The 14,081-nt window shown below is 45.6% G+C and overlaps 1 protein-coding gene across 1 annotated transcript in view; it reads left to right on the top strand.

Moving 5' to 3' along the window:
- PTPRQ (protein tyrosine phosphatase receptor type Q) overlaps positions 1–12,799 on the top strand; it is a 189,663-nt gene extending 176,864 nt beyond the window's left edge. Inside the window, exons 50-55 of the mRNA XM_054399713.1 lie at positions 2,429–2,563; positions 2,676–2,801; positions 4,863–5,011; positions 8,490–8,625; positions 12,351–12,474; positions 12,762–12,799. Coding sequence (XP_054255688.1) covers positions 2,429–2,563; positions 2,676–2,801; positions 4,863–5,011; positions 8,490–8,625; positions 12,351–12,474; positions 12,762–12,799 — 708 coding nt within the window. The remainder of the gene's footprint in view (positions 1–2,428; positions 2,564–2,675; positions 2,802–4,862; positions 5,012–8,489; positions 8,626–12,350; positions 12,475–12,761) is intronic.
- Positions 12,800–14,081: the final 1,282 nt, after the last annotated feature.

The following is a 14,081-nucleotide window of genomic DNA, read 5'->3' as shown; positions in this document are numbered from 1 at the left end:
AGTGGTGAGGGATTGGAATGTGCTGCCCAGGGAGGTGGTGGAGTCCCCAAGCCTGGATGTGTTTAAAGGTGGTTTGGATGTGGTGCTTCTGGCTATGGTTTAGGGATGAGCCTTGTAAGAATAGGATTCTGGTTTGGACTTGGTGATCCTGAGGGTCTTTTCCGTCCTGAATGTTTCCGTGATTCTGAGAATAATCTAATACTGTATTTCTCATCCTCAGCTTTCCTCCTAGACCTTACATTTTCTATCTGTGTTCTCAGAACACAATTTTTATCTATATTTTTATCTCAATTTTTCCTGTCAAAGCTCAACGTGTGACTCAATTCTGTTATTTAACTTGTAACAGTTTCTGGTAGTCTTATGTGAGCCCAACACTTCCTTTGCACTAAGCACTGTTGAAACACATAGCAAGATATACAGACTGCAGTCTGAACAAATAACACAGTGGCAAGTAGAAAATTAGTTATTTCCAGGTAACTAAGTGAAATTAGAATCATAGAATTGTCAGGGTTGGAAGGGACCTCAAGGATCATCCAGTTCCAACCCCCCCTGCCATGAGCAGGGACACCTCACACTACAGCAGGTTGCTCACAGCCACATCCAGCCTGGCCTTCAAAACCCCCAGAGATGAGGCTTCCACCACCTCCCTGGGCAACCTGTGCCAGTGTCTCACCACCCTCATGGGGAAGAATTTCTTCCTAACATCCAATCTCAATCTCCCCATTTCTATTTTTGCTCCATTCCCCCTAGTCCTCTCACTCCCTGACACCCTCAAAAGTCCCTCCCCACACTCATAGAGCATAAACAACAGAGCTAAGAGCATCTTCCTCTCTCACCAGAAGACATATTTGTTCTCTTTATGTGGAATGTCCTAGTTCTGACAGCAGATAGGGAGAGCCATGCCACATTGCTGTTTGATGCTGGGGCAAGACATAGAACCACTGAGATGGAGAGCAGAATGCTTGGAGCATGGCTTAGTCTTTGCTCTTCCTGTCACTAGCTAACATGCCAAGGGAAGTTATGGAGGGAACACCAAGAGCAACTTCCAAAAAGCTGCAGCAAAAGGCAGCTGCAGAGAGCATTCCCTGCTGAGATGTTGCTTGTGTTTACTGCACGCAGGCATCTCACTTCAGGTCACCACTCCTCAGTGAGCAGACAACTGTAGCGTTACTCAGGGCTAAAGCTTCCCCCTCTGTGTGCTCTCACTTTTCGTATTTATGGATGTGTAAATCCCTAACCACACACAGCTGTAAGTGTACAACATGTGCCTAGGTGGGTATTTCCATACCTGCTTCTCTAGGGGTACACAGGCATACATAAAGAGAGGGAAGAATGGGTCTTGTCATGTACCTTTAGCCAATGGGAACTTGGCTGCTACTTGTGTTCTGACTGCTTAAACAAGAGAAAGTCAAACTGAACTGCAAGCTTTACATCCCTGAATTAGAGTTTTTCACCTCACTCTGAAGCCAGGGAGGATTAGCATAGTTTCTCACTGCCACCTGTTCTGTGTATTACAGATGGAGTAAGTAACAGGCAGCTGTGAATTATAGGGCTATAATTCCAACAAGGAGCTTTGGTGGTGCTATAAACCACTCTGTCAGTCGTTTTGTGCCAGAGGCAGAGCTCTCTGCTGTTACAGACTGCTAGCTCTACAGCATAAATTTATTGCTATTGTTGTTATTTTAGACTGTCTGAAGAACAGAAACATTCCTGTAGGGCAGGGTTGGTTTCTTTGAGAAAACAGATCCAGGAGAACCCAGGCACTGACAGCATTTACAGCAAGCAGCATTTCAGCAAACTTCCATCTTGCCAAGCTTTGCATCGATCTGGAATTAACTAAACAGCACAAGGCAACACTAAAATAAAAGCCAGCTTCTGAAGTAGGTTTCTCAAAGACCTTTTATCAGAGATCATTTATTTGAGGGAGCTCCATGCCTAAGTCTTAGCAGACCCCTTGACGATCACTGGAAGGACAAGGCCATCGGTGTGGTGTACAGCTTGCACTAGCTCTCAGACCTCTCCTTAGCTGTTTTCCTGGCTCACTGCTTCTTAGCACTATTTGATTCTGCTTTGCTAGCCACCCTCTGACATCCTTCTTGGTGGTCTCTGTCTTGATCTGCAATAAACGCTATCATGAAGGCCTAAGTCTTTTTAACTGGGAGTTACTGACCTGGGATCCCTGTTATTTGTCTCCTAAATGCATTTCTGTTAGGATGGCATTTCCCAAATTTGGAAAAAATGTCATGACATCCTTAGGTTTCCAAGGCCATCTTCCATGCACTGATTAGTCAGGCCTGTGCCAATGTGTTTAGTAAGTCTGACAAAGTTTTAGCCTCAGGCACAGTAGATACAAACACAACTATGAGTCACATGCAAACCCTTTTTTCCCTTGCCAACCATTATGTATTTAATATTTTCTTTTTCTTAGGGTTATTTGTGTCCAAATGAGTTTATTGCAACTCAGGGTCCATTACCAGGAACAGTGGGTGATTTCTGGAGGATGGTGTGGGAGACAAGAGCAAAAACACTTGTGATGCTTACACAATGCTTTGAAAAAGGACGGGTAAGTCACCAGGGGGCTGACTAACAGCATCTGATAGCACTGGAAATTCCATATGTGCCTTCTGTCAATATTTTAACCTGGCCATTATTAATCAGTAATCATCTCCCTGCAGATAAGATGTCATCAATACTGGCCTGAAGATAATAAACCAGTGACTGTGTTTGGGGATATAGTGATTACTAAATTAATGGAAGAGATTCAAATAGACTGGACCATCAGAGATTTAAAAATTGAAAGGGTAAGCCAGAACTGGAAGCTGAGTGAATGAAACCCATCCAAAACCTCAAAGAGCATCTGCTGTGCTCCCTCCAACCCAACTACCCTTCAGAGTTCTTCTTTTAATCTTTCCATATGTATGTACTGTACTGCCTGGTTTTCCTGCCTTTTATTTTCATTCCTGTTTGGTTTGGGGCTTTTTTCCCCAGAGAATTTTCTCTAGTTTTGGTCACAAAGCACTCATAGACTAAGGTTACTGAACCTCTGGTCTGGTGGGAGGTGAAGTTTCTATTTGGACACCTCAGTTGTCTCTTCCAGAAAGGAGTAATGCTAACCATTCTGGGATTAGACAAATCCCTTTGAATGTATCCCTCTCAGATTAAAGGGCAAGATTCTCTGGTGCAGGGCAGCTGGTTTGCATTGTACCACCAGCTGTATTGGCCTCCACCCCCAGGAGATTCACCCAATATAAATGAGAATCATCAGTGCTACTCCCACTCTTTGTGCTGGGGAGGGAGGTGGGGGGTACAGCATAGATATTCATCTTTGTCATGATCCACAACTATAGTTTCCACCCCTTGGAAAACTTAGTACCCAGCCTTAAGTTAGACCAGCAGGTAGACTCAGAAAGCAATGTGGGCATCATGACCCAAGATGAAATCAGCCTTCTTTTCCACTCCCACCACTGACCTGTGTTGTATGTAGCACAGACAGACCCCAGGGCCTGGTCTCAGCTGTCCAAATACATGCATTGCCATCCTGTGGCATGTACCTGTGACAAAAGGAACACAGCAGGTAGGGAACTGTGTCAGTGGTGACCCCATAAGGTTATGTTGAGCACACACTACAGGGCAGTTGAATGTTTGAAACCTGGTGAGAGAAGACAAACTTCTTTTTTCTCTTTCCAGCTAAAATAAGACGTAAGAGTGGAAAAGGTACTGTTTAGAGTGAAAATGCATTCCAGAAAGTACAGTCACCTGTGTTGACCAGGGTGAAGCTGAATTGCTGATCCATTTATGACAACTGAACTGCTCTGTACGAGAAGCTATGCCCTTTGTAATCATGTCATTAAATGTGCCATGCTGTTAGCTTGAAGGTTGTAGTTCATCTTCCATTCACCAATGGATGGATTCTTGATGATCTTCCAGCAAAGGTGATAAGCACATGTAAGGCAAATAATTCACAAGGGATGAGGCTTCCACCACCTCCCTGGGCAACCTGTGCCACCTGCGCCAGTGTCTCACCACCCTAACATCCAACCTGAACCTCCCCATTTCTAGTTTTTCATCCATTCCCCCCAGTCCTATCACTCCCTGACACCCTCAAAAGTCCCTCCCCAGCTTTATTGTAGCCCCCTTCAGATACTGCAAGGCCACAAGAAGGTCTCCTCAGAGCCTTCTCTTCTCCAGACTGCACAACCCCAACTCTCTCAGTCTGTCTCCAGAGCAGAGCAGCTCCAGCCCTCTGCTCACCCTCGTGAAGTGCTCCAAGTGTGGTCTCAGCAGAGTTGAGCAGAGGGGGAGAATCCCCTCCCTGGCCCTGTTGGCCACACTTCTCTTGCTGCAGCCCAGGCTCTGCTTGGCTCTCTGGGCTGCAAGTGCTCACTGCTGGCTCCTGTTGAGCTTCTCCTACCCCAGCACCCCCAAGGCCTTTTCTTCAGGGCTGCTCTCAGGCCAGTCCCTGCCTAGCCTATACCAGTGCTTGGGCTTGCCCTGACCCAGCTGCACTTGGTCTTGTTGAACCTCCTGAGGTTGCCATGGGCTCAGCTCTGAAGCCTGTCCAGGTGCCTTTGGATAGATCCCTTCCCTCCAGCTGTCAGCTGCACCACACAGCTTCGTGTCATCAGTGAACCTGCTGAGCAGCTTGTGGAGCTGGTGCTTAGGGACATGGTTCAGTGTTGACCCTGCAGTGCTAGGTCAAGGGTTGCACTCAATGATCTTTGAGGTCTCCTCCAACCAGACATATTCTGTGGTTCTGCAGGTTTGAGTGTTTTTACAAGAAATTGCTGAGAAGGCTGCGTGCAGCTTGCTGGATCTTCTGTCAAGTTTCTTTTGTGAAAACTGCCTCACTTTGTGTTTTTCAGCATGGAGACTGCATGATGGTGAGGCAGTGTAACTTTACCTCCTGGCCAGAACACGGAGTGCCTGAAACCACTGCACCAATTATCCATTTTGTAAAGCTCATCCGTGCAAGCCGAGCACACGACAATACACCCATGGTGGTCCACTGCAGGTGAGCACATTCACCAAATCATCCTTTACTGTCTTAGAACATCAAGCACTTCCTAGTGCTCCAGGGAAGTTGCCAGAGGAGCAATGAAACAGTTCCAGGCTCCCCAGTTCAAGAGGGACAGGGAACTGCTTGAAAGAGTTCCACAGAGAGCTACAAGGGTGGTTAAGGGACAGGAATATCGAAAGACTTAGAGACCTGCTGGGGCTGTTTAGTCTGGAGATTAGTCTGGAGAAGAGAAGGCTGTCTACAACTATCTGAAGGGTGGCTGTCAGGAGGATGAGGCCAGTCTTTTTCAGTGATACCTGGCGATAGGATGAGGAGCAGTGGACATAAACTCAGTTACAGGAAATTCCATCTCAGCATGAGAAAAAGAACTTCTTTACTGTGAGGGTGACAGAGCCCTGGAACAGGCTTCCCACAGAGGTTGTGGAGTTTCCTTCTCCAAACTCACCTGGATGCATTCCTGTGTGAGCAATCCTAAATGGTCCTGCCTTGCAGGGGGGTTGGGCTCAAAGATCTCTGGAGGTCCCTTCTAACCCCTAGCATTCTGTGATTCTGTGAGAATTGAGTGCACAGGTATGGTTCTAGTATGGGTAGCAGTGAAAGTTTCTCTAGCACTGCTCCTTAGTCTTTTCTAGGAGGTACAGTGCCAAAATGTGTCCTTCCATTCACAGAAATTCCATTGAGGGGACATCAGTGGAATACTTCAACAATTAACACAAGGTGCTGCTGGATTTATCTCAATTTTCCTCTTTATCATAAGAAAAGGAATGGCAAAGAAGATGTTTTTTAATTCTGTTACAACTCTTCTTCATAAATCAATATTAAAAGTTGTATTTAAAACATACAGGTCACATATGCTAAGGAAGAAACTATTTGAGAGCCCCAGAGAATGACAGATAGGAATAAGGATTTTCATATGACAGATTTCAAGCTTGTCAGCAGCTAAAATCTGCATTTAGGTCCTTAAATCAATGGTCTGGTGGTTAGAGGTGTTCAGCAGTCAGAGTTCCCATTGATGTCATATTCAAAACCCTGTTTTAGAGAATAAGTGTGTGGGGAATGCTAAGTCTTCAGGGAGCTGGTGAGAGTGTCTGCATTTTATGTGCAGGTCAGTGTTCCCACTGAAGGTGTGGGCACACTCCAGAATAGCCATCTGAAGCCAGATGTCTGCAATTGGCTTTCCCTCATCTACACTCATAGTGAGTCTAGAAATCTGCAGACAGAAAAGCTGGGTTTGGTGCCACAAATCTCTTCCCTAACTGCCCGGTTTATCATATGTGGGAGTTCTTTTGATTTGTCCTCAGGGCCCTACAGGTGCCTCCCACAATGAATGATAAAGCCTCAAGGCAGCATTTGCCTCATTTGAGGAAGCTTCAAAGTATCAGCCCATTAGTATTAAGAGACCTAATGGTTAATTAGAGCTTTCACATCAGTACTGCTTCTCTTCCAAAACAGAAAGCCCCCAATCCTGAGTGTGTTCCCACCCTTAGTTGTGTCTGGATATGCAGTGTGGGCTTGGGACAGCTGTGGAGGTAGTCCAGCTCCTTTGTGTGAAGAGTAGATTTGGATGTTGCATAATTCTGATTTCATTTGATAATTGCCACTTTGACACTTCTCTCTAGTGAAGAAGCCAGACACTCTATTACAGGAGAAAACTGCACAATATTCCTGTTCTGAGGACACTTACATTCTCTAGGGCCCCTCTACAATAAATCCTATCCCATTTTCACAGCACAGACATGTAGAGGGGCCAGCATGGGACAGATACTCCACCTGTGTTCAAATTCCTGATGGCTATAAAGCAGCATGACATTTTCTCATATCCAGGGAACTCATTCATTCCTTCCTGCTCATTAGATCATGCAGGTTCAAGACAGTTTTGCTAGTCATTTCCTGATTCTATTCAATATATTCGTTGACAACCTGGATGAGGGCACAGAGAGCACTGTCAGCAAGTTTGCTGAGGACACCAAACTGGGAGGAGTGGCTGACACAGGAGGGTTGTGCTGCCATTCAGCCAGACTGAGACAGGCTGAGAGCTGGGCAGGGAGAAATGGAATGGAATTGAACAGGGGCAAGGGGAGAGTCTTGTACCTGGGAAAGGACAACCCCATGGAGCAGGAGAGGTTGGAGACTGACCTGTTGGACAGCAGTGCAGGAAAAAAAGACCTGGGGGTCCTAGTGGGTGGGAGGCTGACCATGAGCCAGCAATGTGCTCTGGTGGCCAAGAAGGCCAATGGCATCCTGGGGTGGGTTAGAAGGGCTGTGGTTAGGAGGTTGAGAGAGGTTCTCCTCCCCCTCTACTCTGCCCTGCTGAGGCCACATCTGGAGTATTATGTCCAGTTCTGGGCCCCTCAGGTCAGGAAGGACCTCAGGGAACTGCTTGGAAGCGTCCAGCACAGAGCCACCAAGATGATTCAGGGAGTGGAAGATCTTCCTTATGAGGAGAGGCTGAGGGAGCTGAGGGCTCTGTAGCTTGGAGAGGAGGAGCCTGAGAGGTGACCTCATTGCTGGTGCTAAAGATGTGCAGGGGGAGTGCCCAGAGGCTGGAGCCAGGCTCTGCTGGATGATGCCCAATGACAGCACAAGGGCAGTGGTGGAAGCTGAGGCATAGGAAGTTCCATGGAAACAGGAGGAAGAATTTTTTCCCTCTGAGGACGACAGAAGACTGGAAAAGGCTGCCCAGGGGGGTTGTGGAGTCTCCCTGTCTGGAGCTATTAATGAGCTGCCTGGATGTGTTCCTGTGTGATCTGCTCTAGGTGCTCCTGCTCTGGCAGGGGGGTTGGACTGGATGAGCTTTGGAGGTCCCTTCCAGCTCCTAACATTCTGTGATTCTGTGATTATCTGCAGCTGTATACCCTGCATTTATCACACCAACTGATTCTGAGAAAATCCTGCTAATTTTCAAACCTTTAAATAAAATATCACTAGTTACCAGCATGTCTTGAACACTCCTTCCCCCTTTTAAAGTATTTCTCTTTTATGTGTTTTGCTATATCCAAAGGGTTGTGGTTTTTTCATCCCAAATACCAAAAGCATCTGAGAATCCAGGTGTAATTTCACAAAAACCTAGAGATTATTTCAATTTCTTTGAATTTTCTGAGCTGTAGAAACCATTTTTTTTTATTTTCTTTGAATTTTCTGAGCTGTAGAAACCAGGTTTTTTTATTTTCTTTGAATTTTCTGAGCTGTTGGACCAGTTTCCACTTCTACAGGTTTGTTTGGGTTATACCTCATTCCTTCAAGGCAACCCCTTGTAAAATCAAGATCAGACCACAGCTCTGATATCCCTTGATCCCATTCAGCGAGGGGACACAGACACACAACAATAAGAACTGGAGGGGAAAAAATAAAAGAAAGAAAAATAATTTTTTTCTGAAGTTTTCTTTTCACAATAAACAAATTTGACCAGAATAGTCTAAGAAAAATATTAAAATCAATTAATTAACATAAGACCTGGATTTTCCTCTTGCAGTGCTGGTGTTGGAAGGACAGGTGTTTATATTGCCCTCGACCATTTAACCCAACATGTAAATGACCATGACTTTGTGGACATCTATGGACTTGTAGCCGAGTTAAGAAGTGAAAGAATGTGCATGGTACAGAATCTGGTAAGATCTAAATAATTATCTGCTGTGCTTTCCTCCTGGTAAGAAGTTGGTCCTCTGCTCACCTGATCTCCTACAAAACAAGACTAGGAAGCTGTTGTAGGCTCAGGGAAATCAAGAGTTCATTGGTATAGCCAATAACAAAGAGAAGTGCTTCAGAGAGGGGGACAGGCAGCTTGCCCCAGGATAGTGTAATCTGTAATTCTATTCCATTTTCCTGTCTCTGTCTTACAAGAGGGATATGGACATGCTGGAAGGTGTCCCGAGAAGAGCCACGAGGATGGTCAGAGGGCTGGAGCACCTCTCCTATGAGGACAGACTGAAAGAGTTGGGGCTGTTCAGTCTGGAGAAGAGAAGGCTCTGAGGTGACCTTCTTGTAGCCTTCCAGTATCTGAAGGGGGCTCCAAGAAAGCTGGGGAGGGATTTTTTAGGCTATCACTACCTGATAGCCTAGGGCTAGGGGGAATGGAACAAAGCTGGAAGTGGGGAGATTCAGGCTGGACATGAGGAAGAAGTTCTTCCCCATGAGAGTGGTGAGAGCCTGGAATGGGTTGTCCAGGGAGGTGGTTGAAGCCCCATCCCTGGAGGTGTTTAAGGCCAGGCTGGATGAGGCTCTGGCCAGCCTGCTGTAGTGTGAGGTGTCCCTGGCCATGGCAGGGGGGTTGGAACTGGATGATCCTTGTGGTCCCTTCCAACCCTGACTGATTCTATGATTCTGTGATTCTATGATTTAAGGAGTGTTACAGCTACAATTCTCTCTCTCTCTTCTGTTTCTGCCATGTGTGCCCTATCTTATGGTGTGTGAGGGAGAGGCTTTCTCCTGGCCTTGGCTGGCAGGGAATTTCCATCCATGCCACAGGGCCTGGTGAAGCCTGCGGCAGGCCTGGGTCTAGGAGGGGTGCAGCTTGCCCTGCCCTAGGGCCTGCTGAGGCTGAGTGGGGAGGAGGCTTTCAGAAGGCTCTGGAAGGCTCAGACCTGTTAGGGCCAGAGGAAGCACTGAGCCTAGAGTTTGTGAATGTGTTCCCTTTGCAGCAGTGCCTTTGCGGTGTACTTGTAAATGCAATTTCCATTTAAACTTCCCATCCAGTGCAAGGCATTTTTATTTTACCCCTTGGGAAGGGGGTAAAATACCTTTTCTGTCTTTTTGCCCTTGGCAGCTCGTGGCTCAAAACTAGGACAAAAGCTGATAACAATCAGCTCCATAATGCATTGTGCACCAAACCCTGCATTGTGCACCAGACCCTGCTTTGTCTAACAAACCCTGCTTTGATCTGCATGTGGTGTGTATCTATCTGTGTGTTTTGGGCCAGCAAAGTCTTGACAAGTGCTGAAAAGAGTAGTGAGATATTTCATTTTTAGAACCTAAATCATAATTTCTCAACTACTGAGAAAGTTAATTTCAAGTTTTGAGCCTTTGAGGCTGAAGAACCCTGGGGGTGTTTAGCCTGGAGAAGAGGAGGCTCAGGGGAGACCTCATTGCTGTCTACAACTACCTGAAGGGAGGTTGTAGCCAGCTGGGGGTTGGGCTCTTCTCCCAGGCAACCAGCACCAGAACAAGAGGACACAGTCTCAAGCTGGGCCAGGGGAAGTTTAGGCTGGAGGTGAGGATAAAAGTTCTTCCCAGAAAGAGTCCATTGGAATGTGCTGCCCAGGGAGGTGGTGGAGTCAGTGTCCCTGGAGGTGTTCAAAAAAAGTTTGGATGTGGCACTTGGAGCCACGGTTTAGTCATCAGGAGGTGTTAGGTATTAGGTAATAGGTTGGACTTGATGATCTCTGAGGTCTTTTCCAACCTGGATGATTCTGTGATTTCCAGCCTGGTTGAATCTGTGATTCTGTGAGTGAAGAACACTTGTTAAACAAAAGATGGACTGGCTTATGCACTAATTAAATTGACTTCATTTAGTACTTAACTCTATTTTTTTGTGTGTGCATATGTATGTAGCTTAGTCCCTCAAAGTTTTAAATACTCATTTACCTTTAGATTCATTGATAATTCATTGATTCTTTTTTAGTTGCTTCAAATAGATCAACAAATATGAATAGAATTAAGCACAGACTTCAGAGTTTGCAAAATGAAGGCAGTGGTGGGTTGAGGTCTTAAAAAGTGCATTTCTAACAGACTTATTGAGTATGGATGTAAGCTGGTGATGACCTGCTGGTAAAGAAGATCTCTGCTGTATCAGGTGATCTGGGTTTATGTAAAGGAATGATAGCAGAATTTCATAGAATGATAGAATTGTCCTGGTTGGAAGGGACCTCAAGGATCATCCAGTCCAACTCCCCTGCCAGAGCAGGATCACCTAGAGCAGATCACACAGGAACATATCCAGGCAGGTTTGGAATAGCTCCAGACAGGGACACTCCACAACATCCCTTGGCAGCCTCTTCCAGTGTTCTGTCACCCTCAGAGGGAAAAAATTCTTCCTCCTGTTTCCATGGAACTTCCTATGCCTCAACTTCCACCACTGCCCCTTGTGCTGGCATTGGGCATCACCCAGCAGAGCCTGGTTCCAGCCTCTGGGCACTCCCCCTGCACATCTTTAGCACCAGCAATGAGGTCACCTCTCAGGCTCCTCCTCTCCAAGCTACAGAGCCCTCAGCTCCCTCAGCCTCTCCTCATAAGGGAGAAAAGGGTTTTTTTGCTCTTAGCAATAGTGCATTCTCCTACAACCTGTAGATTCAGATTTACTTGAACTTTTGCATTTGAGTGCACCCTGCTGGTTTTCTTGATGCTAGAAAGAGGAAAATTTTCTTATCTAAGTATTCCATTCCTGTGGTTCGGTTTCTTCAATCTTAATATAGTGACAAAAAAGTAATCAATCACTCAACAAATCTTAGGCTCAGATCTGATGAGTTTGATTTCATATATCTTAGGTGGTTTCACATATATTAACATATAATACCTTGTAACCTCAGGCTCACAGGATGTTAGGGGTTGGAGGGGACCTCCGGAGATCATCGAGTCCAAGCCCCCTGCCAGAGCAGGACCATAGAATCCAGCACAGGTCACACAGGAATGCATCCAGATGGGGCTGGAAAGTCTGCAGAGAAGGAGACTCCACAACCTCTCTGGGCAGCCTGTTCCAGTGCTCTGTCACCCTCCCAGTGAAGAAGTTCCTCCTCATGTTGAGGTGGAACCTCCTGTACTGAAGTTTCTATCCCTTGCCCCTTGTCGTATCCCAGAGTGCAAATGAGCAGAGTCTTGTCCCACCCTCCTGACCCTCAGCCCTCAGATATTGATAAACATTTTTTAAATCCCCTCTCAGTCTTCTTCTCTCCACACTAAACAGCCCCAGGGCTCTCAGCCTCTCCTCACCAGGCAGGGCTCCAGTCCCTTCAGCACCCTTGGACTCTCTCCAGCAGATCCCTGTCCCTTCTGAACTGGGGAGCCCAGAACTGGGTGCAATATTCCAGGTGAGGTCTCAGCAGGGCAGAGTAGAGAGGGAGAAGAACCTCTCTGGATCTGCTGGACACACTCCTCTGAATGCACCCCAGGATCCCATTTGCCCTCTTGGCCCCCAGGGCACATTGCTGTCCCATGCAGAGCTTGAAATCATATCAGGTGTATATGACACAGTAATAGAAGTATTGAGATTGCTGAGTTGAACTGCAGTTACTTGGAGAACATCTAGATGCTATATAAAAAACAAAAAAACAAAAGCAGAAAGGTTTTGATGTCAGAAGAACTTTTTTCTTCTGATCAAGTTCTTTCAATTCACATCTTACAGGCACAATATATATTTTTGCATCAATGTGTGTTGGATCTGTTGGCAAGCAGGGGAAGCAGCCAGCCCATATGTTTTGTAAATTACTCAGCACTGCAGAAGATGGACTCTCTGGATGCCATGGAAGGTAAGGAGACACAGACTGTCACAAAATTATTTTTCAGAGCAGGTGCATTGACTTGTCTAGACTAAGGAGCAGAAAAGCAATACTTACAGATGCATAGTTTTGCTTTACAAGTGTAAATGTCCAGCATGTTGCTCCTCTTTAGTCTCCTTTATAGTAGTAGTCACTGATCAAGTTTTCCACTTTCTTCCCTGCAAGCATTTTTAAATGCAGCCCAAGTAGTTACCTGCCATCAGTTACTCTGTGTTTACAAGATATAGGTTAAGGTAATGTGTCTGTTTCTTTTGTAGGTGATGTGGAGCTGGAGTGGGAAGAAACTACCATGTAAATACTGAGGCTAAACAGCACAGCTAATGAGCTTTGGAAAGGCAGAGTCCTATTTTTCTAAGCACAGGGGCCAAAGTGTTTTCCCCTATTTTGATGACTAGAACAAAGGCAGAGGACTGAAATCTCTTCTATCAATGTGCCTTCATAAACCTTCAAGCATCTCATTCAGATCACTGAGTAATGATGATTTGGAGTCCTTTTGCACAGACCACACTTCTGGTGTTCTATAAATACTGCATTCACTATGTCTTGAAATAGAAAGTGTGTTTGAACATAGTCCTTTTTTTTCCCCCCAGTTATCTTTGTAAAAGAAGAAAAAATGAGCCAAATATGTAAAAAAAACCAAAAAAAATTCACATTCCCATTGAATTTATTTTGGTGTGGCCTTGCTGTGGCGTTTTGTGTTTTAGTTTTAAGTAAAAGCTACAGTTCCTTGAATCCTCCTTGCTGGATTGGTTTCAGTGTTGTCAGCTCTTGCAGATTAATTCTGAGGCCATCAGAGTGACCTTTACCTAACTATACCTTCTTGGGGCTTGAATCCCTTTTTTTTTTAAGAAGTGACAACATATCAGCTCATGATCCTGAACAGCTGAAAAGTCACCTTCTGACATGGGGAGGATTATTCAGCTTTTACACAGCACACAGTAGCTTTTTAGGGACACTTGGGGCTGTTTAAACTCTTTTATAATCATCTGGTTGTTTGGTTTGGGTTTTTTTTTTTTTTCAGTATACAATGGTGATTACGCATGTTGAGTGATGAAGAAAGTATTTTACATTCCTGCTGCATTTTCAAGCAGATAAAATGAAGCAACACTATACATTTATTATAGACTACAAGGCCTGTTAGACTGACTTGAGCAATAGAAAGTTTAAAACTTGAATTCACATTTCTCCAGTATAACACTGCTCGGTGTTTTGAAAGGTTACTCAAAATCTACTGACAATATCTTTCATAACACAGAGTTGTTAATCATGGAATCATAGAATTGTCAGGGTTGGAAGCGACCTCAAGGGTCATCCAGTTCCAACCCCCTTGCCATGGGCAGGGACACCTCACACCACAGCAGGTTGCTCACAGCCACATCCAGCCTGGCTGCAAAAACCTCCAGGGATGAGGCTTCCACCACCTCCCTGGGCAACCTGTGCCAGTCTCTCACCACCCTCATGGGGAAGAACTTCTTCCTCACATCCAATCTGAATCTCCCCACTTCTAGTTTTGCTCCAACCCCCCCAGGCCTATCACTCTCTGACACCCTAAAAAGTCCCTCCCCAGCTTTCTTGTA

This window comes from Indicator indicator, chromosome 3, assembly GCF_027791375.1.
Source record: "Indicator indicator isolate 239-I01 chromosome 3, UM_Iind_1.1, whole genome shotgun sequence".
NCBI classification, from domain to species: domain Eukaryota; kingdom Metazoa; phylum Chordata; class Aves; order Piciformes; family Indicatoridae; genus Indicator; species Indicator indicator.
The sequence above is the reverse complement of the archived record's forward strand: the minus strand, read 5'-3'. Positions and strand labels throughout refer to the sequence as shown.